Source organism: Hyla sarda, chromosome 3, assembly GCF_029499605.1.
Source record: "Hyla sarda isolate aHylSar1 chromosome 3, aHylSar1.hap1, whole genome shotgun sequence".
Lineage (NCBI taxonomy): Eukaryota > Metazoa > Chordata > Amphibia > Anura > Hylidae > Hyla > Hyla sarda.
Genome location: NC_079191.1, coordinates 438,256,742 through 438,284,464, shown reverse-complemented (window position 1 = coordinate 438,284,464; position 27,723 = coordinate 438,256,742). Strand labels below are relative to the sequence as shown.

The 27,723-nt window shown below is 44.1% G+C and overlaps 2 protein-coding genes across 5 annotated transcripts in view; both read left to right on the top strand.

Moving 5' to 3' along the window:
• Positions 1 to 1,359, top strand: part of LOC130361089 (uncharacterized) — an 85,747-nt gene extending 84,388 nt beyond the window's left edge. The window contains 1 exon segment of the mRNA XM_056563654.1: positions 130 to 1,359. Within this exon segment, the coding sequence (XP_056419629.1) occupies positions 130 to 1,133 (1,004 nt within the window). The 3' untranslated portion in view covers positions 1,134 to 1,359.
• A 7,182-nt stretch (positions 1,360 to 8,541) lies between these two features.
• The window catches only part of LOC130363173 (zinc finger protein OZF-like), a 29,759-nt gene continuing 10,577 nt past the window's right edge, over positions 8,542 to 27,723 (top strand). The window contains exons 1-2 of one of the 4 annotated variants that reach the window (XM_056568605.1): positions 8,542 to 8,987; positions 11,326 to 11,420. The gene's annotated coding sequence lies outside the window, so the exon portion shown is untranslated. Of the gene's footprint in view, positions 8,988 to 11,210; positions 11,541 to 27,723 lie in introns of those variants that run through there. The other 3 variants (XM_056568604.1, XM_056568609.1, XM_056568603.1) reach the window with 3 other exon arrangements.

The window sequence follows — 27,723 nt, the reverse complement described above, 5'->3', positions numbered from 1 at the left end:
GCCTGCGTCTGTTCTTATACAAGTTTATATGATTACTTACTGAGATGAATGACTTACTAAATTGCCATTTATCACTTGCATGTCTATATAAATTATTTTATTGAAAAAGTTTTTTGTTTCTTTTTCCAGGTGGAGACCCCCATGGACATCTTTTTTCTCCCTACTATGAAATAATGCATAACAATACAGCTCAAACTAATGTACCCTTGGACATTCACAGCAGCGATCTATCCCCTGATACCGCTGGTCACCAGGAACCTTCCTTAAGTCAATCACTGATTGGCCAACTAATACCTGAAAATATGTTAACAAATGGGGAACATTCCAGAAAAAAATCTTCTCTTTCATTGCATGAGAGAATTAACACAGATGAAAGTTCATTTTCATGTTCAGAATGTGGGAGAACTTTTTCCCAGGAATTTAATCTTGAGAGACATCTGAAAACTCACACGGAGGCAGAGCAGTTTTCGTGTCCTGAATGCGGGAAATGTTATCGCAAGAAATCAGTTCTTGTTGAACATAGGAAAATTCACACAGGCGAGAAGCCATTTTTATGTCCTGTGTGTGGGAAATATTTTAGTCAGAAATCAAGTCTCATGGAACATCTAAGAAGTCACACAGGGGAAAAGCCGTTTTCATGTTCTGAATGTGGGAAATGTTTTACCTATAAATCTGCTTTTATTCATCATTTGAGAATTCACACAGGCGAGAAGCCATTTTCATGTTCAGAGTGTGGGAAACATTTTAACAAGAAATCGAGTCTTGTGGATCACCTGAGAAGTCACACAGGGGAGAAGCCGTTTCCGTGTTCAGAATGTGGAAAAAGTTTTAGCCAGAAATCAAATCTTGTGAAGCATATGAGAATTCACACTGGGGAGAAGCCGTATTCCTGCTCAGAATGTGGAAGCTGTTTTACCTATAAATCTGCTTTTGTTTATCATCTGAGAACTCACACAGGGGAGAAGCCATTCTCATGCACAGAATGTGGAAGATGTTTCACGTATAAATCTGTTCTTGTTCATCATTTGAGAACTCATACAAAAGACAAACCATATTCATGTTCAGAATGTGGGAAAGGTTTTAGCCAGAAATCAAGTCTTGTTAAACATCAAAGAACTCATTTAGGAAAATAGCCATTATAAAGTTCAGACTGGAGGAAATGTGGCAGGTGTGGAGCTTCATTGTGGGACCTGTTGCCTATGGCTGGGTTCACACATGGTGATTAAAATAGGCCTCAATGCAAGTCTATGGGAGGGGGCGTGATGGCCGGGTGCAGTAGGGAGATCACGGGGGTCCCCAGTGGCCGAACAGACATCTTATTCCCTTTCCTTTTGGATAGAGGCTAAGATTTCTAGGGGCTGAGTCCCCTTTTAAAGGGTTACTCCACTGGAAAACTTTTTTTTTTTTTTAATCAACTGGTGCCACAAACTTAAACAGATTTGTAAATTACTTCTATAAAAAAAATCTTAATCCTTCCAGTACTTATTTCTTTGTATGCTCCAAAGAAAGTTGTGTAGTTCTTTCTATTATGACCACAGTGCTCTCTGCTAACACCTCTGTCTATGTCAGGAACTGTCCAGAGAAGGAGAGGTTTGCTATGAGGATTTGAGCCTACTCTGGACAGTTCTTGACATGGACAGAGGTGTCAGCAGAGAGCACTGTGGTCAAACAGAAAGGAAATTCAAATAGAAAAGAACTTTGTCTGTAGTATACAGCAGCTAATAAGTACTGGAAGGATTAAGATTTTTTAATAGAAGTAATTTACAAATCAGTTTAACTTTCTGGCACCAGTTGATTTAAAAAAATAAAAATAAATGTTTTCCTCTTTAACATGGAAACCTGGCAGGGGGCTTCCATTCATGTCTATGGGAGGGGGGTGACGACTAGTACATAGCTGTCACACCTCCTCCCATTGACATGAATGTAGGCGGAGTTCGCTCTGTGCACTGATGACTGGCGTCGGATAGGGTTTAGGGGCGGAGTACCCCTTTTTAAGAATCCCAGTTTTACCTATAGACCACAAATGTTCCTAGAGCTTTCCATTGGTAACATGGCAGATGTTTAGGCGGTACTCTAGTTCTGTCCAGAAATGGCCAACATATCCTCCCATATGGGCAGGAATTTATCAAAGGATTCATGTTTTTTTGAGTTTAAAAAATGGGTCAATTGGTCACAAGATTTGTCTCCGTTTTAAAATTTGTCACTTTTACTGTGACTTTTGGTTTACACAAGACATCAAGGAGCGTTGTTATACACAGATTTTTAGTAACCTCAAAGGGGTATTCCAGTGAAAAACTATTTTTTTCATATCTACTGGCTCCAGAAAGTTAGAGATTTGTAAATTCTATTTCAAAAATCTTAATCCTTCCAATACTTATCAGCTGCTGAAGTTGAGTTGTTGTTTTCTGTCTGACAACAGTTCTTTCTGCTGACACCTCTGTCTCAGGAACTGTCCAGAGCAGGAGAGGTTTACTATGGGGATTTGCTCCTACTCTGGACAGTTCCTGAGACAGACAATGGTGTCAGCACTGTTGTCAGACAGAAAATAACAACTCAACTTCAGCAGCTGATAAGTACTGGAAGGATTAAGATTATCAGCTGCTGAAGTTGAGTTGTTATTTTCTGTCTGACCACAGTGCTCTCTGCTGACCTCTGTCTGTCTTAGGTGCTGTCCAGAGTAGGAGCAAATCCCCATAGCAAACCTCTCCTGCTCTGGACAGTTCCTGAGACAGACAGAGGTGTCAGCAGAGAGCACTGTGGTAAGACTGGAAAGAAAAACTCAACTTCAGCAGCTGATAAGTACTGGAAGGATTAAGATTTTTTAATAGAAGTAATTTACAAATCTGTTTAACTTTCTGGAGCCAGTTGATATGAAAAAAAAAAAATATATATATTTTTTTTTCTAAATCAACTGGTGCCAGAAAGTTAAACAGATTTGTAAATTACTTCCATTAAAAAATCTTAATCCTTCCAGTACTTTTTAGGGGCTGTATAATACAGAGGAAATGCTTTTCTTTCTGGCTTTCTCTTCTTTCACGAGCACAGTGCTCTCTGCTGACATCTTTGTCCATTTTATGAACTGTCCAGAGTAGGAGAAAATCCCCATAGCAAACATATTCTGCTCTGGACAGTTCCTAAAATGGTCAGCAGAGAGCACTGTGGTCGTGACAGAAGAGAAATCCAAAAAGAAAATAATTTCCTCTGTAGTATTCAGTAGCTAATAAGTACTGGAAGGTTAAAGATTTTTTAATAAAAGTAATTTACAAATCTGTTTAACTTTCTAGCACCAGTTGATAAAAATAAATAGATAAAAAATTAAATATCTCCAAAATAAACAGGAAGGAATCCCACATACATGTATATCAGATGATATTAACACAGGAAGGTATTCACAGTAATATAAGCCCCAAACAATCATCAACAGTATAAAGCACATAAGAAAGTATCATAAATAGTGTCCAAATGTACCTCAAAGTCCTTAAAGGGTAACTCCGTTGGAAACATCTTATCCCCTGTCCAAAGGATAGGGGATAAGATGTTAGATCGTGGGGACCCCCCGCGGTCTCCGGGCCAGTGGCGGCGGCGGCGTCTAGAACAAGGAAGCTTGCAGCTTCTGTGTTTGTGACGTCACCCCGCGCCCCCTCCATTCACGTCTATGGGAGGGGGCGTCACGCCCCCTCCCATAGACGTGAATGGAGGGGGCGCGGCGGCTTGCATCGCCAGCGCTTGGGCAGGGAGCAGAGGTCGCTCTGTGCACCGAATAACGGGTGCCACAGCGGAGATCGCGGATAGGGGATAAGGTGTTTCCAGCAGAGTACCCAACTGGTGCCAAAAAGTTAAACAGATTTGTAAATTACTTCTATTAAAAAATCTTAATCCTTCCAGTACTTAACTTCCTCCTTAGGGCGGGGATCGGACCGGGATGCCTGCTGAAATCATTAAGTTTCCCCCTTCTGCCCACCCACAATAGTTGGGGCAGGATGGAGAAACCGACAGGGACCGGCGTCGAAGACCCACGGTAGCTGGCAACGGGGATCGGCGGGCGGCGATGTCGTGCGGCTGGCTCCTTGGATCCCACAAGAGCCGGTGAGTTGCCTAGCAACATCTGGAGGGCTACAGTCTGAGACCACTATACAGTGGTCTCTAAACTGTAGTCCTCCAGATGTTGCAAAACTGCAAATCCCAGCATGCCCAAACAGCTGTCTCGGCATGCCTCCAGCTGTTGCATAACTACATCTCCCAGCATACACTTCGGCGATCAGTACATGCTGGGAGTTGTAGTTTTGCAACAGCTGGAGACACACTGGTTGGAAAATACTGAGCTAGGTAACAGAACCTAACTGAAGGTTTTCCAACCAGTGTGTCTCCAGCTGTTGCCAAAGTACAACTCCCAGCATGCACGGTCATTACATGCTGGGAGTTGCAGTTTTGAAACAGCTGCAGGTTTGCCCCCCCCCCCCATGTGAATGTACAGGGTACATTCACACAGGCAGGTTTACAGTAAGTTTCCTGCTTGAAGTCTGAGCTGCGGCAAATTCTTAGCCGCAGCGCAAACTCCTAGCGGTAAACTCACTGTAAACCTCCGCCAGTGTGAATGTACCCTAAAAACACTACACTACACTAACACATAATAAAGGGTAAAACACTACATATACACCCCCTTACACTGCCCCCCCCCCCCCCCAATAAAAATTAAAAACGTATCATACGGCAGTGTTTCCAAAATGGAGCCTCCAGCTTTGGCAAAACAACAACTCTGATCATTTCCGTACAGCCACTAACTGTCCAGGCATGCTGGGAGTTTAGCAACAGCTGGAGGCTGGCGTAGAATACCCCTATGTCCACCCCTATGCAATCCCTAATTTAGTCCTCAAATCTGCAAGGCACTCTCTCACTTCGGAGCCCTGTCGTATTTCAGGGAAACAGTTTAGGGTCACATACAGGGTATTTCTGTACTTGCACTACAAATTTTGGGGGGCGTTTTCTCCTGTTACCCCTTATGAAAAGGAAAAGTTGGGGCTACGCCAGCCTGTTAGTGTAAAAAAATAAAAAAAAATTACACTAACATGCTGGTGTTGCCCCATACTTTTTATTTTCACAAGCGGTAAAAGGAAAAAAAGACCCCCCAAAATTTGTAACGCAATTTCTCCTTAGTATGGAAATACCCCATATTTGGGCGTAAAATGCTCTGCGGGCGCACAACAAGGCTCAGGAGTGAGAGTGCACTATGTACATTTAAGGCCTAAATTGGTGATTTGCACAGCAGTGGCCAATTTTACAGCGGTTCTGAAATAAACGCAAAAAAATAAATACCCACATGTGACCCCATTTTGGAAACTCACGAAACGTAACAAGGGGTATAGTGAGCTTTAACACCCCACAGGTGTTGGAAGAATTTTCATTAAAGTTGGATGGGAAAATAAAAAAAAAAAACATTTTCACTAAAATGCTGGTGTTACCCTAAATTTTTCATTTTCACAAGGAAAAATAGGAAAAAAGCCCTTCCAAATTTGTAACCCCATTTCTTCAGAGTAAGAACATACCCCATATGTGGATGTAAAGTGCTCTGCGGGAGAACTACAATGCTCAGAAGAGAAGGAGCGCCATTGGGCTTTTGAAGATAAAGTTTATCTGGAATTGAAGGCCACGTGTGTTTACAAAGCCCCCCTGGTGCCAGAACAATGGACCCCACGTGACCCCATTTTGGAAACTACACCCCTCATGTAATGTAATAAGGGGTGCAGTGACCATTTACGCCCCACAGGTCTCTGACAGATTTTTTGACTAGTGGTCCGTGAAAATGAAAAATATAATTTTTCATTTGCACAGCCCACTGTTCCAAAGATCTGTCAAACGCCAGTGGGGTGTAAATACCCACTAAACCCCTTATTAAATTCTGTGAGGGGTGTAGTTTTCAAAATGGGGTCACGTGGGGGTTCACTGTTCTGGCACCACGGGGGGCTTTGTAAACACACATGGCTGCGCCTGACTTCCATTCCAAACAAATTCACTCTCCAAAAGCTCAATGGCGCTCCTTCTTTACTGAGCATTGTAGTTCACCCGCAGAGCATTTTATATCCACATATGGGGTATTTCCATACTCAGAAGAAATGGGGTTACAAATTTTGGGGGTCACTTTTTACTATTACCCCTTGTAAAAATGTAACATTTTGGGGGAAAACAGCATTTTAGTGAAATTTTTTTTTTTTTTTTCATTTACACATCCAACTTTAACAAAAAAAGTTGTTTATTAATTTTTTTTATTTTTTTGCTGTTCTGGCACCATAGGGGCTTCCTAAATACGACATGCCCCCCAAAAACCATTTCAGCAAAATTTGCTTTCTAAAAGCCAAATGTGATTCCTTCTCTTCTGAGCATTGTAGTGCGCCAGCAGAGCACTTGACGTCCACACAAGGGGTATTTCCATACTCAGAAGAGATTGGGTTACAAATTTTGGGGGGCATTTTCTCATATTACCCCTTGTAAACATTTAAAATTTGGGGGAAAACTAACATTTTAGTGGAAAAAAAAATCATTTACACATCCAAATTTAACAAAAAGTCATCAAAACACCTGTGGGGTGTTAAGGCTTACTGTACCCATTGTTACGTGCCTTGAGGGGTGTAGTTTCTAAAATAGTATGCCATGTGTTTTTTTTATTTTATTTTTTTGCTGTTCTGGCACCATAGGGGCTTCTTAAATGTGACCCCACCCCCCCAAAAACATTTTCAGAAAAACTCACTCTTCAAAATCCCATTGTCGCTCCTTCCCTTCTGAGCCTTGTAGTGCACCCACAGAACACTTGACATCCACATATGAGGTATTTCCTTACTCAAGAGAAATTGGGTTACACATTTTAGGAAGATTTCTCTCCTTTTACCCCTTGTACAAATTCAAAAACTGGGTCTACAAGAACACGCCTGTGTAAAAAATGAAGATTTAGCATTTTCTCCTTCAATTTGCTGCTATTCCTGTGTAACACTTAAAGGATTAACAAACCTTTTGAATGTCATTTTGTTGAGGGTCAAGAGAATTGTTTCACTCACTGAAAATGCGGAAGGCAGACTAGATGAAATGTGTGAAAAATTCAACAAGAGAGGTTACCCACAGAGTTTATTAAAACATCACAGGTCTAATTTAGAGATTTGCGAGAGAAGGAACAGTGATTGCACCGAGCCAACGAGACTTGAATGCGGACACCTGCGAGATAACTTCGCTATGCGCAAGACCGACAGAACAGTTCCTTCCCAGAGATCACCGGGGGCAACCATATGTGGGGTGCTATACCAAGCCAGAAAGGGTAGTCAGTGACATCCGTAATAGAAGAAGATGGCAGCACTCACCAGGTAAGTTGCAGAAATTCCTCTTTTATTGTAAAGTGCAGACTAGGAACATCTTAGTGCGGCCGGGCACGGACGCCTGTTTCACTGAACGAAGGTTTGGCGTCTGTGCCCGGCCGCACTAAGTTGTTCCTAGTCTGCACTTTACAATAAAAGAGGAATTTCTGCAACTTACCCGGTGAGTGCTGCCATCTTCTTCTATTACTAATTTAGAGAGTGTTTCTATCCGTTTCCTTCGTGAAAAGATCGGTAGTCAACCTACCGTCACGAAGGAATATGGTAGTGTCCAGAAATTGCAGAGATACATGTGAGTGTACCATGGCGAATTCACTTTTACTACTCTCGGTAACAGAATTGCAAAAAGAATTAAACAGAATTGGAGAATAATACAACGGACAACAGAGCTCACTAGATCACCAGTCCTCGCATATCACAGAGGCCGTAATTATAAGGACATTCTTGTGAAGTCGGATTTGGGGAGTTTTAAACCGACTGCTGGGTCTGGTGGCACATGGCTGGGCCCCAGCAAAGGGAATTTTCCCTGCCTGGGGTGCAGCCATTGCAACAGTATCATCAAAGGTGAGTGCTTTCCGCACCCCTAAACAGGGCAGATTTATAAAATACATGAAAGATATACAGTGCTCCCTCAAGTTACAATATTAATCGGTTCCCGGGATGACCATTGTATGTTGAAACCATTGTATGTTGAGACCAGAACTCTATGGAAACCTGGTAATTGGTTCTGAAGCCACCAAAATGTCATCCAAAAATAGGAAAAAGTGAGGATTAAAGAAACTAAGTAGATAACTAATATAGATAAAGCAAATCCTTACATATAAAAGTAATAAAGATCTGCTGGGAGCTGTAATCACTGTCTATGTCAGTGTTTCCCAACCAGGGTGCCTCCAGCTGGTGCAAAACTACAACTCCCAGCATGCCCGGACAGCCGTTGGCTGTCCGGGCATGCTGGGAGTTGTAGTTTTGCAACAGCTGGAGGCACCCTGGTTGGGAAACAATGATTTAAGTAGAGGACAGGAGCTTCTTCAGGGTCCTATACAGTACACAGTGTCCCAAATGGAGCCCCCCCCTTACTTGGTGTCCAATAGAGCAGCTAACCCTGGCACAGGTAAGGAGTAGTACAGAACTTGTAGTTCCTCCCTGTACTGTAGGGGGGCTACCAGACACCAGTCAGTGCATGCACTTCAGTAATAGAGGTGATTTATCAGTAAAATGCCCATTCTGATTGGTCAGTTCCTCCCGTTGTGTCACGTTTCACAGATCTGGATTGTCCGCACATTGTATGTTGAGTCTGGTTTCAAGTTACGATGGTCCAGAAAAAAAACATTGTATGTTGAAACTATTGTATGTTGAGGCCATTGTAAGTTGAGGGATCACTTGTACATGTAACCCTGTGGAGTCACACAGGCTGCATTATCTGAAATGCCCAGTAGATGGCAGATGGACTCAGTATGCTGTTAATAAAACATTGAGCATTGATCACATGACTTGCTGCCATTTCAGTCACATGATTGTGGCATCATGGCAGGTCCTGTTAGGATACTTCCTGCACAGCTCTGAGGAAGGAGGTCCTGGAAGACTTGTACAAGTTACCACATGCTCAGCCAGAGAAAGGACATGCTCCTAGCTGTGAGAGACTGTAGCACAGAGATAACACCTTGCTGAAAGAACTTGCTTCACCCAAGACCACTAGACAAATTCACCGATGTGGTCTAAAATAGCAGATGATCCTCAACCCCAAGTGCAGTTGTGCACTGTAAGCTGGGGTAGAGGTCCTGCATTTATGGACCACAATATAGGTTCACTACTGTGGTTATACTGGCTAATGTCTCAATTTTAACATCAGTTTTGAGGGTTAGTTAATGTCATTGTTACATCTACCACAGTAGTGAACCTATATTGTGGTCCATAAATGTAGGACCTCTACCCCAGCTTACAGTGCACAACTGCACTTGGGGTTGAGGTTCATCTGCTATTTTAGATCACATCGGTGAATTTGTCTAATGTTTAAATGTCATGCATCCACACGTTTATCATGTATAGGATGCCTTTGTGGTACTTGTGACCGTTTGCAGGCATCCTCCATTGTATGCATATTATCATGCTGGGGATCGCCCATAGCAACGGACCACAAGTCCAGGAGCTCCGCCCCAGTATAGGTGCACAACTGCACTTGGGGTTGAGTATCTCTTGCCATTGCAGACCACGCAATTGTAAGTTGTTTCACCCAAGACCACACCAGCTGAGGCTGGGTTCACACTACGTTTTCTCCCATACGGGAGCGCATACGGCAGGGGGAGCTAAAACCTCGCGCTCCCGTATGTCATTCATTTCAATGAGCCGGCCGGAGTGAAACGTTCGGTCCGGTCGGCTCATTTTTGCGCCGTATGCGCTTTTACAACCGGCCCTAAAACTGTGGTCAACCACCGTATGCGCTCCCGTATGGGAGAAAACGTAGTGTGAACCCACCCTCAGAGAAAGGGACCTGCTGGCAAAGACAAGAGTCCAGACGTCTGGTGAATCCAGTGAGAGGAGACTGCAGCTGACTGACCTGGTTAATTGTGTTGTGAGGGTAAGCCAAGCCTCTCCCTGTATCACCACAGGGCACCTGTCTCCTCACTCACAGTAAAGACCCTGAGGTCCAGTGACGGACATTGCACAGCTCAGGCTGCTTCAGTGACACTGCGGAGCAGGACTTATAAGGGCCCCAACTCTCCTATGTGCACCAACGGCCATTAGGGCGAAGATAAGGGGGTGGGTGAGGAAAATCCACATTGCATTGTTATCTGTGTTACTCTATTGTATTTTCCTATGTATGTTGGTTCATTTGCTACTTACTATATAAAGTTAGTTCCAGTTAGGCTGTGTCAGTCTCATTGCACCAAGTATGTTCCCAGTGGGACCCCACATCCCCACCCCGGATGCTCCACTGGGTGGAGGCACTGCCGCAGACATGTACCCCAGCTCCCAGATAGCGGAGGCTCAGGATCTGCCTGTCAGGCATAGTGAGTTAACTAGGTTTAGGGACCCCGAAGACACTAGGGGGCGCCCTCAAAACCCCGTTACATACATGTAGATCGTCTTATGTTGTATATCTATTACAATGTCCATGTGGACTTTATTATGTGGGTGAAACAAGGAATGAGTGCCGCATACACCTAAATGGGCATAAATCATCTATTAGGACAGATAAGATCGAGCACCCCATTCCCAAACACTTTTTATAAATGGGACACAACATCAGTCAACTTTGCTTCAGAGTTATTTACCATGTCCCTCCCCTCAGACGTGGAGGGGATAGGGAAAGGGTCCTAAAGCAAAAGGAACTCCGTTGGATACACAAATTAAATACGTTACATCCAACAGGATTGAATATTGATTACAATTTGAAACCCTACATGTAGTTATAATATTGTTGCCCAGACATCTGGCTGCCTTTCACTGCATTGTCATTTTTTTCCCTCTTTTCCCCTCATGTTTTTCTCCTGCCCCCCTTTCCTCTTCCTCCTCCCCACCCCCTTTTTTTCCCTTCCATTTAATCTTTATCTTTTACCTAATTATTTTTTATAATTTATAATAATTTTTTTATTATTTTTTTTTTTAGCATTTATTATAATTGATTTTTTTTATTTTTTTACAAATATATATTTTTTTAATAATTATTTTTATTTTTTTATTTTCTTGCTATTTTTTATTTTTATTATTTTTTTCAATTTTAATTCTTTTTTCTTTTTCATTTAATTTTTTTTTTATTTTCTTATAATTATCCATTTATTATTTATTATTTATTTATTTTCTATTTTCTCTTTCATTTTTTTTATTATTTTTTCATTTTACTTATTTATTCTTTGCTCTCTTTTGTTTCTTTCTTATACTCAGAGTACTTGAATTACATAAGATAGACAATCTACTTTAAAGACGTGGAGAATTGATTTTAATCATGGTTTTATATTTCCCCTTTTTTTAGATTCACATCTTCTGTACATCATCGATTGTCACCGGGATGTGAACGGGATGCGCAGCACAGATCCCAGCTGCGCGTGCGCATTTACGCTTTGGAAGGTTTGTAGATAACCGACTATGTGCGATCTGATAGGGAGATGCCGCGCAGCCGCACTGACAGTGTTTACAAACACAGTCAAGGAGCGTGAGCCCCCAGCAGATCGCGACATCGGTAACAAGGTAAAGCCACGGAGTCCCCCTGAATGTATCATCTTTTCACACTATATGTTTTATATGAAGGATCCTTGTGATCAAACATTTATTTATTGTATGACAGCTGTCATGTTCACATGCTTTTCCCCCCAACCAATGATATATAGGAGGTTGGCTTACCATTGATTATGATATTTACTGCACTTGTGTTTCCACCAATCATGTTATCTATTTAAGATGGACATTTGCATATGTTTGTTATGCTTGAAAAAGGCTTTTTAGCCGAAACGTTGCATTGTATACCTTGATGCAAATAAAGACCCCAAAGCTTGCAAAATAATCTGGACCTCTTGTCGGGTGTTGTATCCTAGCAGAGAAAGTATATATATATATATATATATATATATATATATATATATATATATATACACACACACATACACAGTATATACACACAGATATACACTGCTCAAAAAAATTAAGTGAACACTGCGATAACACATCCTAGATCTGAATGAACTAATCGTATGAAATCCTTTCCTCTTTACATAGTTGAATGCGCTGACAACAAAATAACACAAAAATTATCAATGGAAATCAAATGTATCAACCCCTGGAGGTCTGGATATGAAGTCACACTCAAAATCACAGTGGAAAACCCCACTACAGGCTGATCCAACTTTATGTAATGTCCTTAATACAAGTCCCAATGAGGCTCAGTAGTGTGTGTGGCCTCCACGTGCCCGTATGACCTCCCTACAACGCCTGGGCATGATCCTGATGAGGTGGAGGATGGTCTCCTGAGGGATGTCCTCCCAGACCTGGACTAAAGAATCCGCCAACTCCTGGACAGTCTGTGGTGGATGGAGCGAGACGACCCAGATGTGCTCAATCGGATTCAGGGGAATGGGCGGCCAGTCCATAGCATCAATGCCTTCCTCTTGTAGGAACTGCTGACACACTCCAGCCACATGAAGTCTAGCATTGTCTAGTATTAGGAGCAACCCAGGGCCAACCGCACCAGCATATAGTCTCACAAGGGGTCTAAGAATCTCCTCTCGGTACCTAATGGCCATCAGGCTACCTCTGGCAAGCACATGGAGGGCTGTGCGGCCCCCAAAGAAATGCCACCCCACCCCATTACTGACCCACCACCAAACAGTCATGCTGGAGGATGTTGCAGGCAGCAGAATGTTCTCCACGGCGTCTCCAGACTCTTTCACATGTGCTCAGTGTGAACCTGCTTTTATCTGTGAAGAGCACAGGGCGCCAGTGGCGAATGTGCCAATCTTGGTGTTCTCTGGAAAATGCCAAACGTCCTGTAAGCACAACCCCCACCTGTGGACGTTGGGCCCTTATATCACCCTCATGGAGTCTGTTTCTGACTGTGAGTGGACACATGCACATTGTGGCCTGCTGGAGGTCATTTTGCAGGGCTCTGGCAGTGCTCCTCCTGCTCCTCCTTGCACAAAGGCAGAGGTAGCGGTCCTGCTGCTGGGTTGTTGCCTTACATAGTAGTTAGTTAGTACGGTCGAAAAATGACATATGTCCATCAAGTTCAACCAGGGAATTAAGGGGTAGGGGTGTGGCGCGATATTGGGGAAGGGATGGGATTTTATATTTCTTCATAAGCATTAATGTTATTTTGTTCCATGAATGTATCTAATCCTGTTTTAAAGCTGTTAATTGTTCCTGCTGTGACCAGTTCCTGAGGTAGACCGTTCCATAAATTCACAGTCCTCACGGTAAAGAAGGCGTGTCGCCCCTTGAGACTAAACTTTTTCTTCTCCAGACGGAGGGAGTGCCCCCTCGTCCTTTGGGGGGGTTTAACCTGGAACAGTTTTTCTCCATATTTTTTGTATGGGCCATTAATATACTTATATACGTTTATCATATCCCCCCTTAAACGTCTCTTCTCAAGACTAAACAATTGTAACTCCTTTAATCGCTCCTCATAGCTAAGATGTTCCATGCCCCATATTAGTTTAGTCGCGCGTCTCTGCACCCTTTCCAACTCCGCCGTGTCCCTTTTATGGACAGGCGACCAAAACTGAACAGCATATTCCAGGTGAGGCCGTACCAATGCTTTATAAAGGGGGAGTATTATGTCCCTTCCTACGGCCTCCTCCATGTCTCCTGATGTACTGGCCTGTCTCCTGGTAGCGCCTCCATGCTCTGGACACTACGCTGACAGACACAGCAAACCTTCTTGCCACAGCTCGCATTGATGTGCCATCCTGGATGAGCTGCACTACCTGAGCCACTTGTGTGGGTTGTAGACTCCGTCTCATGCTACCTCTAGAGTGAAAGCACCGCCAGCATTATAAAGCGACCAAAACATCTGACAGGAAGCATAGGAACTGAGAAGTGGTCTGTGGTCACCACCTGCAAAACCACTCCTTTATTTGGGGTGTCTTGCTAATTGCCTATAATTTCCACCTGTTGTCTGTTCCATGTGAAATTGATTGTCAATCAGTGTTCTTCCTGAGTGGACAGTGGGATTTCACACAAGTGTCATTGACTTAGTTACATTGTGTTGGTTAAAGGACATCTGCAGCGTGATTAACACTTATCCCCTATCCACAGGATAGGAGATAAGTGTTTGATCGCGGGGGGTCCGACCGCTGGGACCCCCTGTGATCTCCTGTACAGGGCCGTAGCTCTCCTGTGCAGGGGGCGTGCAGGCCACAGCATGACGTTGCAGCCGGCATGCCTCCTCCATACATCTCTATAGGAGAGGCGGGGAGGCAGCGTTCGTGCCTCCCCGTCTCCCCCATAGAACTGTATGGGGACGGGGAGGAGACGGGGCGTCACCGTCAACCTCTAGGTCGACGCTACGTCACCATGGCGCTAATGGCGGCGCCCCGTTAGGGAGATCAAGGGGGGTCCCAGCGGTCGGACCCCCCGCAATCAAACACTTATCCCCTATCCTGTGGATAGGGGATAAGTGTCATACCGCTGCAGTTGTCCTTTAAGTATTCCCTTTATTTTTTTTAAGCAGTGTATATATACACACACACACTCAGATATAGAGATAGAGAGATATATAGATATATATCTCCAGCTCGATTAACAGATCAATATGCCATCTTTATTTCTGGACGCTACATGGATCACAGGTAAGACAGGATGTGACGCGTTTCGGCCAGGTGCTGGCCTTACTCATACAAGGAATTACCCTAAGAGAATCGCATATGTAGGCTTAGGGAGGAGCCTGAATAAGCCCCAGGTGTAAAACCACCTGTGTGGGAAAACACAGGCTCCCGCATGACTACTCACATCATACAATGATTTATAATGCAGGTTAACAAAAACACATGCAATAATAAAGAAACATTAAATACACAAATGAAAAAACAGAACACAAGAAAAAGAAATTGTATACCGTGGCGTAATAAACGCACAAAGAGAATGTTTGTTAAAAAATATTGTAGAAAAATACCAAAAAACATATAAATGTATAAAGACAATTTCATGTATATAGATGTATGTTCCCATATAACAATAAAAGTTGTATATAGGGGTTATAACCTATAAGGCCATTGCATTATTGTTTACTTATTTAATTATATTTACATAATGGGGGAACATGCACTTTATATACGTAAAATACAGAATGACAGACTTTAACCAGATCATTCCCTGTGTGATAGTGGCAAAAATAAAATAGAAAAGTATATTAATGACACTAACAACAATGAGAAATAAGACCGTAAATGGTTCAATTCTAAAATGCCACTCGCAGGAAGGGAAGACCAAGGCAAAAAACTAAAAATTAAAGCTGTCAGTCTGAACAGGGACTAAGATTAGTGTAATGCCCTATACAAAAATGAATGCAGGATGGGCATAGGAATTACCCACTACTGTAGTATTTATATCTATAATTATCTAAGATATTTATATAGATAGAGTAATTCACAAAATACCAGTGGGTGTACACATATGTGATATTTATAATGTACCAAAAATAATAGTATTATTGGTAATAAACGATGTAAAAACAAATCAATATATACTTTCTCTGTATTAAGATGTTATACACCATTATATATCAGATGTCAGGAACAGATGTGAAAAGTGATTTAATAATGAAAAATGACATCCTGTCTGATGTTAAGACCCTTAGGGGATCTGGTGTCTAATTTAAGGATCCAGAATATTTCACGATCCATTAATTTTCGTTTATGGTTGCCTCCTCTTGGGGGGCAGGACACTCTTTCTATCCCCTGATGAAGTGTCTCCTCCGTGATGCTCAGCAATGTGTTTGGACACCGAGGAGACATTTCTATTTTTAAAATACGGGAGATCAGACAGGTGCTTCCTAATTCTTGTCTTCAGTGAATTTGTGGTACACCCCACAGACTGGACCATGCAAGAGTCACATGTAAAAAGATATATAACAAATTTGGTATTGCAATTGATATACTGTTTAATCGGAAAAGACTCTTGGTTGGTTCCAGGATTGGAAATGGGTCCCTGGGGATAAAACTCTACAGCAGGTACATATTTTATGACCGCACTTGTAAAGACCCTTATGCTCTAACCGTACAGGATTAGACATAGGTTTGTTACTGTACAAACTGGGTGGTGATTTCTGTCCAAGTGTGGGAGCCCGACGTGCCACACATCGGTAACCATTGGTTAGGATGGGGGCAAATGTGGGGTCTGTTGTTATAATAGGCATGTATTTTTTTATGATGTTACATATACCGTATTTTTCGCCCTATAGGACGCACCGGCGTATAAGACGCACCCAATTTATAGGTGCAAAATCTAAAAAAAATAAAGATTTTGAACCCAATAGTGGTCTTCAACCTGCGGACCTCCAGATATTGCAAAACTACAACTCCCAGCATGCCCGGACAGCCGTTGGCTGTCCGGGCATGCTGGGAGTTGTAGTTTTGCAACATCTGGAGGTCCGCAGATTGAAGACCGCTGCAGGAGGAGGTAATACTCACGTGTCCCCGCCGCTCCGGACCCGTCACCGCTGCCCTGGATGTCGCTCCATCGCTGTCCCCGTCGCTCCGGAACGTCTCTGCTGCCGGCCGGGTATCCTCGCTCTCAGTCGCCGCCATCACGTCGTTACGCATGCCGACGCATGTACGTGATGACGAGGAAGGAGAGCGCCGGCCATACAGGGGATCCCTGAACGGAGAAGACACCGAGGAGGCAGGTAAGGTCCCTCCCGGTGTCCTGTAAGCACTAACCCGGCTATTCAGTCCGGCTGTTCGGGACCGCCGCGGTGAAATCGCGGCGGTCCCAAACAGCCCGACTGAACAGCCGGGTTAGTGTCACTTGCCCTTCAGACGCGGCGGTCAGCTTTGATCGCAGCGTCTGAAGGGTTAATACGGGGCATCACCGCGATCGGTGATGTCCTGTATTAGCCGCGGGTCCCGGCCGTTGATGGCCGCATGGACCGCCGCAATAGGGGTGTATTCGCCGTATAAGACGCACAGACTTTCCCCCCCCCAGTTTTGGGGAAGAAAAAGTGCGTCTTATACAGCGAAAAATACGGTAGATCCATATTGTTTACTGAATTGAGTAGAAAACACTACAGCCTTTTCACCACTCTCACGTTTAGATTTACTGTTTTTTTGAGTTTTTTTTCAAATCAGGGTGAATTATACTGGACCTAACTTTGCTTTCTGCTATTTGATGCACTTTTTCAATATTCCATGTGGGGTAGCCCCTATCCCTCAAACGTTTGGTGATCTCACTGGCCTCGATTCTGAAATCAGTTAAGTTGGAACAATTCCTTCTCGCACGGATCATTTCACCCACAGGAATATTATGTATCACATGAGAAGGGTGACATGATCTCGCATGAAGTATTGAATTTACCGACGTTTCCTTTCTGTAGGTTTTGGTTACAATATGTTGGGTCTCAGTATTGCCCCGTAATCTCAAATCCAAAAAAGAGATATCAGTAAAATGAGAGTTAAGTGTAAAGACAAGGCCAGAGGAATTAGAATTAAGATAATGTCTGAAGTCCTGTATGGCCGCCACATCGGACCCCCAAATAAAGAGGAGGTCATCGATGTAGCGGCCATACCAGACAATGGAAGCGATGAAGGGATTTTTAGGGGCGAAGAGTTTCCCTCTCTCCCACCAACACATATAAATGTTGGAGAGAGAGGGGGAGAACTTTGCCCCCATCGAAGCTCCCGTGGTCTGCAGGTAGTATTGGCCATTAAACATAAAAAAAATTATGCGTAAGAAGAAAGAACTTAAAAGAACTTCAGGACCTAGTGCAGCTAGGGGTAAGGAGTGGAATACTCACACAGAAAATAGCTGATTTTCTTATTGTAGAACATCCTGTTGTGCCGATATTCCACTCCTTGCCCAAAATACACAAAAACATCTTTCCACCTCCTATGAGACCCATTGTAGCAGGTATCTCATCATTGAATGAGAGACTCTGTGAGTGGGTGGACAATATGCTCCAACCATACATTCCACACATGCCGGGGTATATCAAAGACACCCAGCATGTGTGATTTACAATGGCAGGAATCATACTGTTGGATAACGGCTGATGTCACAGCATTATATTCTATTATCCCCCACAATCTGGCATTAGTTGCACTTACTTGGTTTTTAAAGTCTTTTTCCTCCTATACCAGTGATCTGCAGGAGTTTTTGATCTTGGCTGTTGCTTATCTTCTTACGCATAATTTTTTTTTATGTTTAATGGCCAATACTACCTGCAGACCACGGGAGCTTCAATGGGGGCGAAGTTCTCCCCCTCTCTTGCCAACATTTATATGTGTTGGTGGGAGAGGGGGAAACTCTTCGCCCCTGAAAATCCCTTCATCGCTTCCATTGTCTGGTATGGCCGCTACATCGATGACCTCCTCTTTATTTGGGGGTCCGATGTGGCGGCCATACAGGACTTCGGACATTATCTTAATTCTAATTCCTCTGGCCTTGTCTTTACACTTAACTCTCATTTTACTGATATCTCTTTTTTGGATTTGAGATTACGGGGCAATACTGAGACCCAACATATTGTAACCAAAACCTACAGAAAGGAAACGTCGGTAAATTCAATACTTCATGCGAGATCATGTCACCCTTCTCATGTGATACATAATATTCCTGTGGGTAAAAATGATCCGTGCGAGAAGGAATTGTTCCAACTTAACTGATTTCAGAATCGAGGCCAGTGAGATCACCAAACGTTTGAGGGATAGGGGCTACCCCACATGGAATATTGAAAAAGTGCATCAAATAGCAGAAAGCAAAGTTAGGTCCAGTATGATTCACCCTGATTTGAAAAAAAATAAAAAACTCAAAAAAACTGTAAATCTAAACGTGATAGTGGTGAAAAGGCTGTAGTGTTTTCTACTCAATTCAGTAAACAATATGGATCTACCGTATATTTCGCCGTATAAGACGCACTTTTTCTTCCCCAAAACTGGGGGGGAAAAAGTCGGTGCGTCTTATACGGCGAATACACCCCTATCGCGGCGGTCGCTGCGGCCACCAACGGCCGGGACCCGCGGCTAATACAGGACATCACCGATCGCGGTGATGCCCCGTATTAACCCTTCAGACGCTGCGATCAAAGCTGACCGCCGTGTCTGAAGGGAAAGTGACACTAACCCGGCTGTTCAGCGATTTCACCGTGGCGTCCCGAACAGCCCGACTGAATAGCCGGGTTAGTGCTTACAGGACACCGGGAGGGACCTTACCTGCCTCCTCGGTGTCTTCTCCGTTCAGGGATCCCCTGTATGGCCGGCGCTCTCCTTCCTCGTCATCACGTCGTCGCGTACGTGCGTCGGCGTGCGTAACGACGTGATGGCGGCGACGGAGAGCGAGGATACCCGGCCGGCAGCAGAGACGTTCCGGAGCGACGGGGACAGCGATGGAGCGACATCCAGGGCAGCGGTGACGGGTCCGGAGCGGGACACGTGAGTATTACCTCCTCCTGCAGCGGTCTTCAGTCTGCGGACCTCCAGATGTTGCAAAACTACAACTCCCAGCATGCCCGGACAGCCAACGGCTGTCCGGGCATGCTGGGAGTTGTAGTTTTGCAATATCTGGAGGTCCGCAGGTTGAAGACCACTATTGGGTACAAAATCTTTATTTTTTTAGATTTTGCACCTATAAATTGGGTGCGTCTTATACGCCGCTGCGTCCTATAGGGCGAAAAATACGGTATATGAATACAAGAATTAGGAAGCACCTGTCTGATCTCCCATGTTTTAAAAATAGAAATGTCCCCTCGGTGTCCAAACACATTGCTGAGCATCACGGAGGAGACACTTCATCAGGGGTTAGAAGAGTGTCCTGCCCCCCAAGAGGAGGCAACCATAAACGAAAATTAATGGATCGTGAAATATTCTGGATCCTTAAATTGGACACCAGATCCCCTAAGGGTCTTAACATCAGACAGGATGTCATTTTTCATTATTAAATCACTTTTCACATCTGTTCCTGACATCTGATATATAATGGTGTATAACATCTTAATACAGAGAAAGTATATATTGATTTGTTTTTACATCGTTTATTACCAATAATACTATTATTTTTGGTACATTATAAATATCACATATGTGTACACCCACTGGTATTTTGTGAATTACTCTATCTATATAAATATCTTAGATAATTATAGATATAAATACTACAGTACTGGGTAATTCCTATGCCCATCCTGCATTCATTTTTGTATAGGGCATTACACTAATCTTAGTCCCTGTTCAGACTGACAGCTTTGATTTTTAGTTTTTTGCCTTGGTCTTCCCTTCCTGCGAGTGGCATTTTAGAATTTAACCATTTATGGTCTTATTTCTCATTGTTGTTAGTGTCATTAATATACTTTTCTATTTTATTTTTGCCACTATCACACAGGGAATGATCTGGTTAAAGTCTGTCATTCTGTATTTTACGTATAAATCATTTATAAATCATTGTATGATGTGAGTAGTCATGCGGGAGCCTGTGTTTTCCCACACAGGTGGTTTTACACCTGGGGCTTATTCAGGCTCCTCCCTAAGCCTACATATGCGATTCTCTTAGGGTAATTCCTTGTATGAGTAAGGCCAGCACCTGGCCGAAACGCGTCACATCCTGTCTTACCTGTGATCCATGTAGCGTCCAGAAATAAAGATGGCATATTGATCTGTTAATATATATACACACACACACACACAGATGCGTTAATTTCTTAGTGTAAATTTTTCTCCCTTAGTCCTAACAGCAGCACAAGTGGGGAACAGGGATGTGGAAATCCTATAGCCCGACGCCCGGGACAAGTAGTTTTGGGCGCCGGGCAGGTGAATTGTTTATAGATTTAGCCCTGTATCGGGCAGGGACAGACAGACTTCCCCCTTATTTTTCTTTAATGTCGGTGTTAGGTGCAGGAGCCGATGGAAGTCTTCACCTCACACCAAGTCTGAGCCTTATCTCCCCTCCCGGAGGATGGAGGACGGAGCTCAGAAGACACAGCAGGGTGAGAGAGAGGATGTTGACAGCTCCGTGCACAGCTCCATCCCCCGCACACAGCTCCATCCCCCGCACACAGCTCTATCCCTCCCCCTCCCCTGCTCTGTCTAGACAGGACCTAATCCACCACGGGGCGGTTGCTTGTTTGCACGGGGAAAACACAGAGCAGGGGGAGGGGAGAGAGGAGAGGACGGAAATCTCACCTCACACCGGCCGGGACTACAGCTCTGATGTCCACTCATGGTGGCTCAGGTGAGGAGACCAAGAATACAGGCGGCGGCAGGAAGGGTGGTTATATATGTAGGGTGTGAGTGTATGTGTGATGTGTGTATAATGTCTGTGTGTGATGTGTATGTAATGTATGATGGGGGGGGGCAGCGGCAGGTGTATGTATGATGTGTGCATATGTATGGTGTATATCAGTGTTTCCCAACCAGGGTGCCTCCAGCTGTTGCAAAACTACAACTCCCAGCATGCCCTGGGCATGCTGGGAGTTGTAGTTTTGCAACAGCTGGAGGCACCCTGGTTGGGAAACACTGGTGGATATGTATGGTGTGTGTGATGTGTGTATGATGTCTATGTGTGATGTGTATGTAATGTATGATGTGTGTATAATGTCTATGTGTGATGTGTGTGTGTGTATGTGATGTATGATGTGGGGTGGGCAGTGGCTGGTGTATGTATGATGTGTGCATATGTATGGTGTATATGTATGGTGTGAGTGTATCTGTGTGTATGTAATGTATGATGTGGGGTGGGCAGTGGCAGGTGTATGTATGATGTGTGCATATGTATGGTGTATATGTATGGTGTGAGTATGTGTGTATGATGTATGTGTGATGTGTGTATGTAATGTATGATGTTGGGGGGGGGCAGTGGCGGGTGTGTGTATGTATATGGGGGCAGTGGCTGGTGCATGTATGATATGTGAATGTATGATATGTGTATGCATAAATGTTTTGTATAGGGGCAGACGGGCATTAGGGCAGTTGTACCATCTAATTTTATTTATTTTTAGTGGCACCCGCACTAAATTGCACCCCCAGAATCCCCCCCTTCATACTCACCCGCCAACCAAGAGTCCCACGGATGCACACAAACACACCCGAACCAAAACTACAACTCCCAGCATGTTGGACCATAACCTAAACTGTAGAACTATAAAGTGCAACATGCTGGGAGTTGTAGTTTTGGTTCGGGTCAGCTGCAGAGCCATAGGCTGCATCAGGGCATGCTGGGTGTGGTAGTTACTAACTGTAATTCCCAGTATTCCCTGACAGACTATGGCTCTGCAGCTGACACAAACCAAAACTACAACTCCCAGCATGTTACACAATAACCTTAACTGTACTATACAGTGCAACATGCTGCATCACCCACACAACCATAGGCTGTATCAGGGCATGCTGGGAGTTGTAGTTATCTAGTAACTAAATGTAACTTCCAGCATTTTCTGACACAAAATGCACCATATAAACTGGAGAAGCAGAACCCCCTCCCCCCCAGTAACACATAAGTCCCTATGAAGACTGAAAAATAGTGATTCAAATATTTTAAAAAGTGCGTATACATGTGAATAAGCCCCTTTCCTAATAAAAGTTTCCAATTTTCTTTAAATAAAAATAATGTACAAAAATAAACATAAGTGGTATCGCTACATGTGGAAATGTCCAGACAATTAAAATATGATGTTAATTAAACCGTACGGTGAACGGTGTAAATGTAAAGAATAGTCCAGAATTGTTCATTTTTGGTCACTTCATATGAGAAATTTTTTATAAGGTGATCAAAAAGTTACATGTAGACTTTTCTGGGCTTGTCTGGGGTGTAAGAGGAGCTACAGCTCTCCGGCCGCTAATATCCTGACATGCTGCGATCACCTATTAACCCATTAGATCACCGCTGTCAGCAGTGTCTAAAGGAATCTTATATCCATCCCTGGTGGTCTAGTGGGGGGGGATCGTACTATTTTGGTGGAAATTATTTTATCTGCCAGGACAAGTGGATTTTCTTGAGGGACAAGTAGATTGTGTTCCGCTTTAGTCCCTTGGACAAGTAGTTTTTTTTTTAATTTCCACACCCCTGGGGGAATATCTGCCCCTGTGAACTGGTAGGACAGACGGAATGTTAATGAAGTCAAGCAAATAAAATAGCAATTAATGGCTAATTAGCCCCACCTATAAGAGGGGAAACTCCCCCAACAACAGTGCGTTATATAACAAGTAAAAAAGAAAAAATTAAACATAAGGGAGGGAAATTTGTGTGCTGCTGTTAGGACTAAGGGAAAACAAATTTATGTTAAGAAATCAACGCTTCCCTTACGTCCTAACCAGCAGCACAAGTGGGGACTTAGCAAGAAGTAATCCTATTGGGTAGGGACTTAAGTCTGAATGGAATTCAGAACAGACCGCACAAGGCAGTGTCTTCCGAACCCCTGAGGTCAATCCTGTAATGACTCACAAAGTGGAGTGTGAGTGCAGGAGGCTACGGAACAACTTGTTCCAAGGGAATAAGGGCCTGACAGGCCCAGCTAGTAGACACTGCTCCGGAATGAGCAGTGACAGCGGCAGGAGGAGGCTGATCCTGGAAGTAAATGACTCCTTTATAGCTTCCTTAATCATCCTACTCAGGGAAGGCTTCATACCTTATTCCTGCCAAGGAAAAAATATTAGAAGATTCCCTGATCTTCTGAACTCCCTGGATCGCTCAATATAATTCTTAACCTCTGGGCACATCCAGGGCATGGAGGGATCCTACTCCTGGAGAGGATGGAGAAAGACATAAAACAGGTAAGTAACAACTTACTGACTATTATGTACTATAGGCACCTTAGGTAGAAAGGTGAGTAAAAAGCATAATGGAACTCTATCTGGAAGGAATAGAGTACATGGCTCAAACGCTGAAAGGTTTTGTAGTTTTTCTAAGCGCTTGGCATTGTAGTTCTCCAATGTCAGCGCCAATAAGGTCACTTTCCAAGGAATAAACCTGAACTCCACCTCTTCCAGGGGCTCAGAGGGGGGACCACTCACCCCCTTAAGCGCTGCTGAGAGATCCCACTGCGGACTAGGTCTTGAGAAACTAGGCTTGAAACATATGGTTCCCTTAAGGAACTTCTTAATCAGGGGGCCTTAAAGTAACGATTTACCGAAGGCTTCAGAAAGCTGAAATCTTCACCTTAAAGTGTAGAAAGGGCTGAGGGCTTATCCAGCCCGTCCTGCATAAACTGTAGAATAGCAGACAGCGGAGGGTCCTGAGGAACTTCATGACGAACACCACTGAAGAAACGTTAGCTTGACTCCATAGGCCTTGACTGTGGAAGGAGCTCTAGAGTGTGAGATCTTTCTTAAGACCACTGCTGATAGCCCTCTAGAATCTAGAAGGGACTCCTCAATCTTAAGGCTGTTAGAATGAGTTGGATCCAGGCAGAGCTGAGTGCCCCGGGACACCAAGTTCTGCATTGGGGGAAGTCTTCAATAGTGCCCTCGGCTCATCTACATGAGCAGGGTAAACCAAGACCTCTACTGAGGCATGGTGCTGCCGGATTTCCATCAATACCTTGGTATCATGGCAGTGGAAGGAAAAGTTGTAGGCCAGCCTGAACTTCCATGTACAGAGCGTCTAGTGCCAGAGGATTGTCATCCCAAACAGGGAAGAATGTTTCCACTTTGGCATTGAATCTTGTCGCCATAAGATCTGGGCGACCTCACCGGAGAGTGATCTGATGAAAGACCTTCTGACTCAGGGACAATTCCCTTTGGACTGAGACCTCTGATCCAATAATTCACAGCTGCATTTAGGACCCCTGAATGTGGACTGCCAAGGTGAGAAAAGATTATGCTCTGCCCAAGACAGAATTAGACCTACTTCTGAGAGTAGGAAATGAGACCTGGTGCCTCCCTGTCTGTTCATGGAGGAAACCGCAGAGTTGACCGAGTGAACCCTTACAGCCTTCTTCTGATAAGGGGGGAAAAAATGAAAGAGCCATCCGGATTACCCTGAGCTCCTCAGGTAGGATGACATCATAGCTCTTGAGAACCCCAAGATCCTCTTTTGGATGGGCACCCCAGCCTAGAAGGGATGTATCTGTCATCAATAAGATCCAAATGGGTTGGATCAAAGACACACCATCTTAGACCTGCTTCCACCACTTCAGGAAATGGAGACTTTGTGAAGACAGGGAGCACTTATCTCTGGCCCTATGGGAGTGCGATTCCATCGACTTAGAACTTCCATAAAAGAGGGCGAATATGCCACAAGGCCCACGGACTATGTCCACAGCCGCAGACATTAGGCCAAACATCATCAGATGGTTACCTGACGAGGTACCTGAGAAACTCTGCTGCTCTGGAACACATCTTCCTTCCTGGAGAATGAGAAAGTCATATTGGCAGATCTACTATGAAGCCCAGAAACCTCCTGGTGTGGAGGGTGATCTCTGCCACTTTATTATCCAGCCAAATTGCTGGAGAAAGACTGAGCTAGCAGAAGAGAAGATGAAGAATTTCCTCGGGGGGCATCATGAAGAGCCAATCGTCCAAGAACAGGATGATATCCAAACCTCTTACAGAGGAATACTACAGCTATGACCATCTTGGTTAAGATGTAGAGCTGAGGTGATGCTGAAGGACAAAGTGGCCAACTGAAGAGCTTCATCTGCCCAGGCTCCATGCCACTCAGAATATTTCCTGTGAGCCTGGCACACAGGGATGAGATGGTGGGCATCCTACCAATCTGGTGTGACCATCAGGGCTCCTGGTCTCAGGTCGCTGATGACGAATTTGATGGTTTCATCCAAAACCGTCATTACTTATGAATCGGTAGACTTTGGGACAAGAAAAAAACTGGCGAATAAACGTCTAGAGGACCCTCCCCTTTCCTCCTGAATACCAGGATAGACTCCTACAAACCTGCATGCTTCTCACAGAAGTAGCTTCGTGGAAATAAACTTTTCCTGGGGAAAAGAAATAAAAAGTCTATGCTGTACTCCATCCTATAACATTCAGGACCCAGGGATCTGGAACAAACTATGTCCAGGTACCCAGAAAAAAATTACATGGCCTCCAATGGGAGGTCCGAATAATAGGAGGAAATACACTTGAAAGCGTTAGCGGAATGAGAGGGAAGTCATAAGCTGGACTACTTGTCCCTTGTCCCACAGAAAAACGGTTTTGATCGCTTTCTGAGGTCCATGGCCACTTAGAGGCTTAGATTGGCCAAGAAAGGATTAGATCCCAGATATTGGTTACCCCAACACCTAAAGGTTTTGAGGGGGGCATTTGCTTTTATCAGCAAGGCCCTACATATATATTAAGTTCTGCCCAATAGCCGACCTGGCTTGTAAGGGAGGCACATAAGTTATACTTGGAGGCATCCAAGGTTTAAGCCACAATGGCCTTCTTCTGGCAGGATAGAGGCCTAGATTTAAAGGCCAATCTTACATTGCTTGCAGAGCAGCATCACAAGAAATCCACTACAGGATGGAATAAAATTGTGCTCGGCTATCATCCTGAGAGGCCGGAACCAATATCTGAATGAATCAGAAGCTGAGGTATCAGCGGCAGAGTAGGATCTTCTTAAGGGGCATTCTACACCTTAATCCATATGGTTCTGCAAGTTCGTCCTGTGCACAGCAGGGACTAAGGTCCTTTTAGACAATTATGCAAATGCTAAGTCAACCTTAGATGCAGAACTTCATTCCAAGTGAGTCCTGACAATCGGGAACATGGAGTAAAACCGCTTCGGTTAGCGGCGCCTTCTCAGGATGCCTTACTTTAGCTTCATATGAGGAGAGACTCATCCACTTTGAGGCCCCATGGCCCCTAGAGGTGGCTTCTGGAGCTTCCCCAAGATCAACATCCTGGTCCCCCGACCGGATGGATTAAGTAGTCTCTGGGTCTTCTTCAATTGAGAAGAAATATTTCACTGCCTCCTAGATTCAGAAGAGTGAACTTCATCCGCTGTGTGATGGCGTCCTCACTGCTGGGCGCAGACTGAAGACTCCAAAGGTCTTTATCCGTATTACAGCGTCCTGATGGTTCGGCCTCAGGCAGAAGAGCAGGACGGCATGAAGGACACCTGGTATTATTCATAGGTGTCCGCCAGATGGGGGTCACAGATGTCTGTGGTTAGACGTCACCTTGTGCCCAGAACGGTCACAGTCACAGCAGACGACATTTTCTAGAAGAGAAAACAAGTAAATATAAATGCAAATCCTCTACTAGGAGGGAAGGCGGAGGCAGGAACGTACCCAAAAAGATCACTAAAAATCTTTACATCAAGATTACTGTCACAAAAAAGCTTCTCTATAATACACAAAGTATGTATGTTGCTGATGGGCGGAGCTAGTCACAGACCACTGTGCTGCCCGAACACATGGATGTTACTGATGGGCGGAGCTAGTCACTGACCACTGTGCTGCCCGAACACTGGTTACCAATTCAGTCCAGAATACAGTACAAAATCCTCAGTCTCACACACAAAGCTCTCCACAATGCTGCACCTCCCTACATCTCCTCTCTCATCCCTGTCTACCATCCTACACGTTCTCTCCGATCTGCTAATGACCTCACACTAACATCTTCTATAATCCGAATTTCTCACTCCCGTCTCCAAGACTTCACTCGTGCTGCACCGGTTCTCTGGAATGCTATCCCTCAATCCCTCAGACTCAACAACAACATTCATAGTTTCAAACGTGGCCTGAAAACACATCTCATCAGACAGGCCTATAACAGTCTCTAATTGGCCTCAACATATC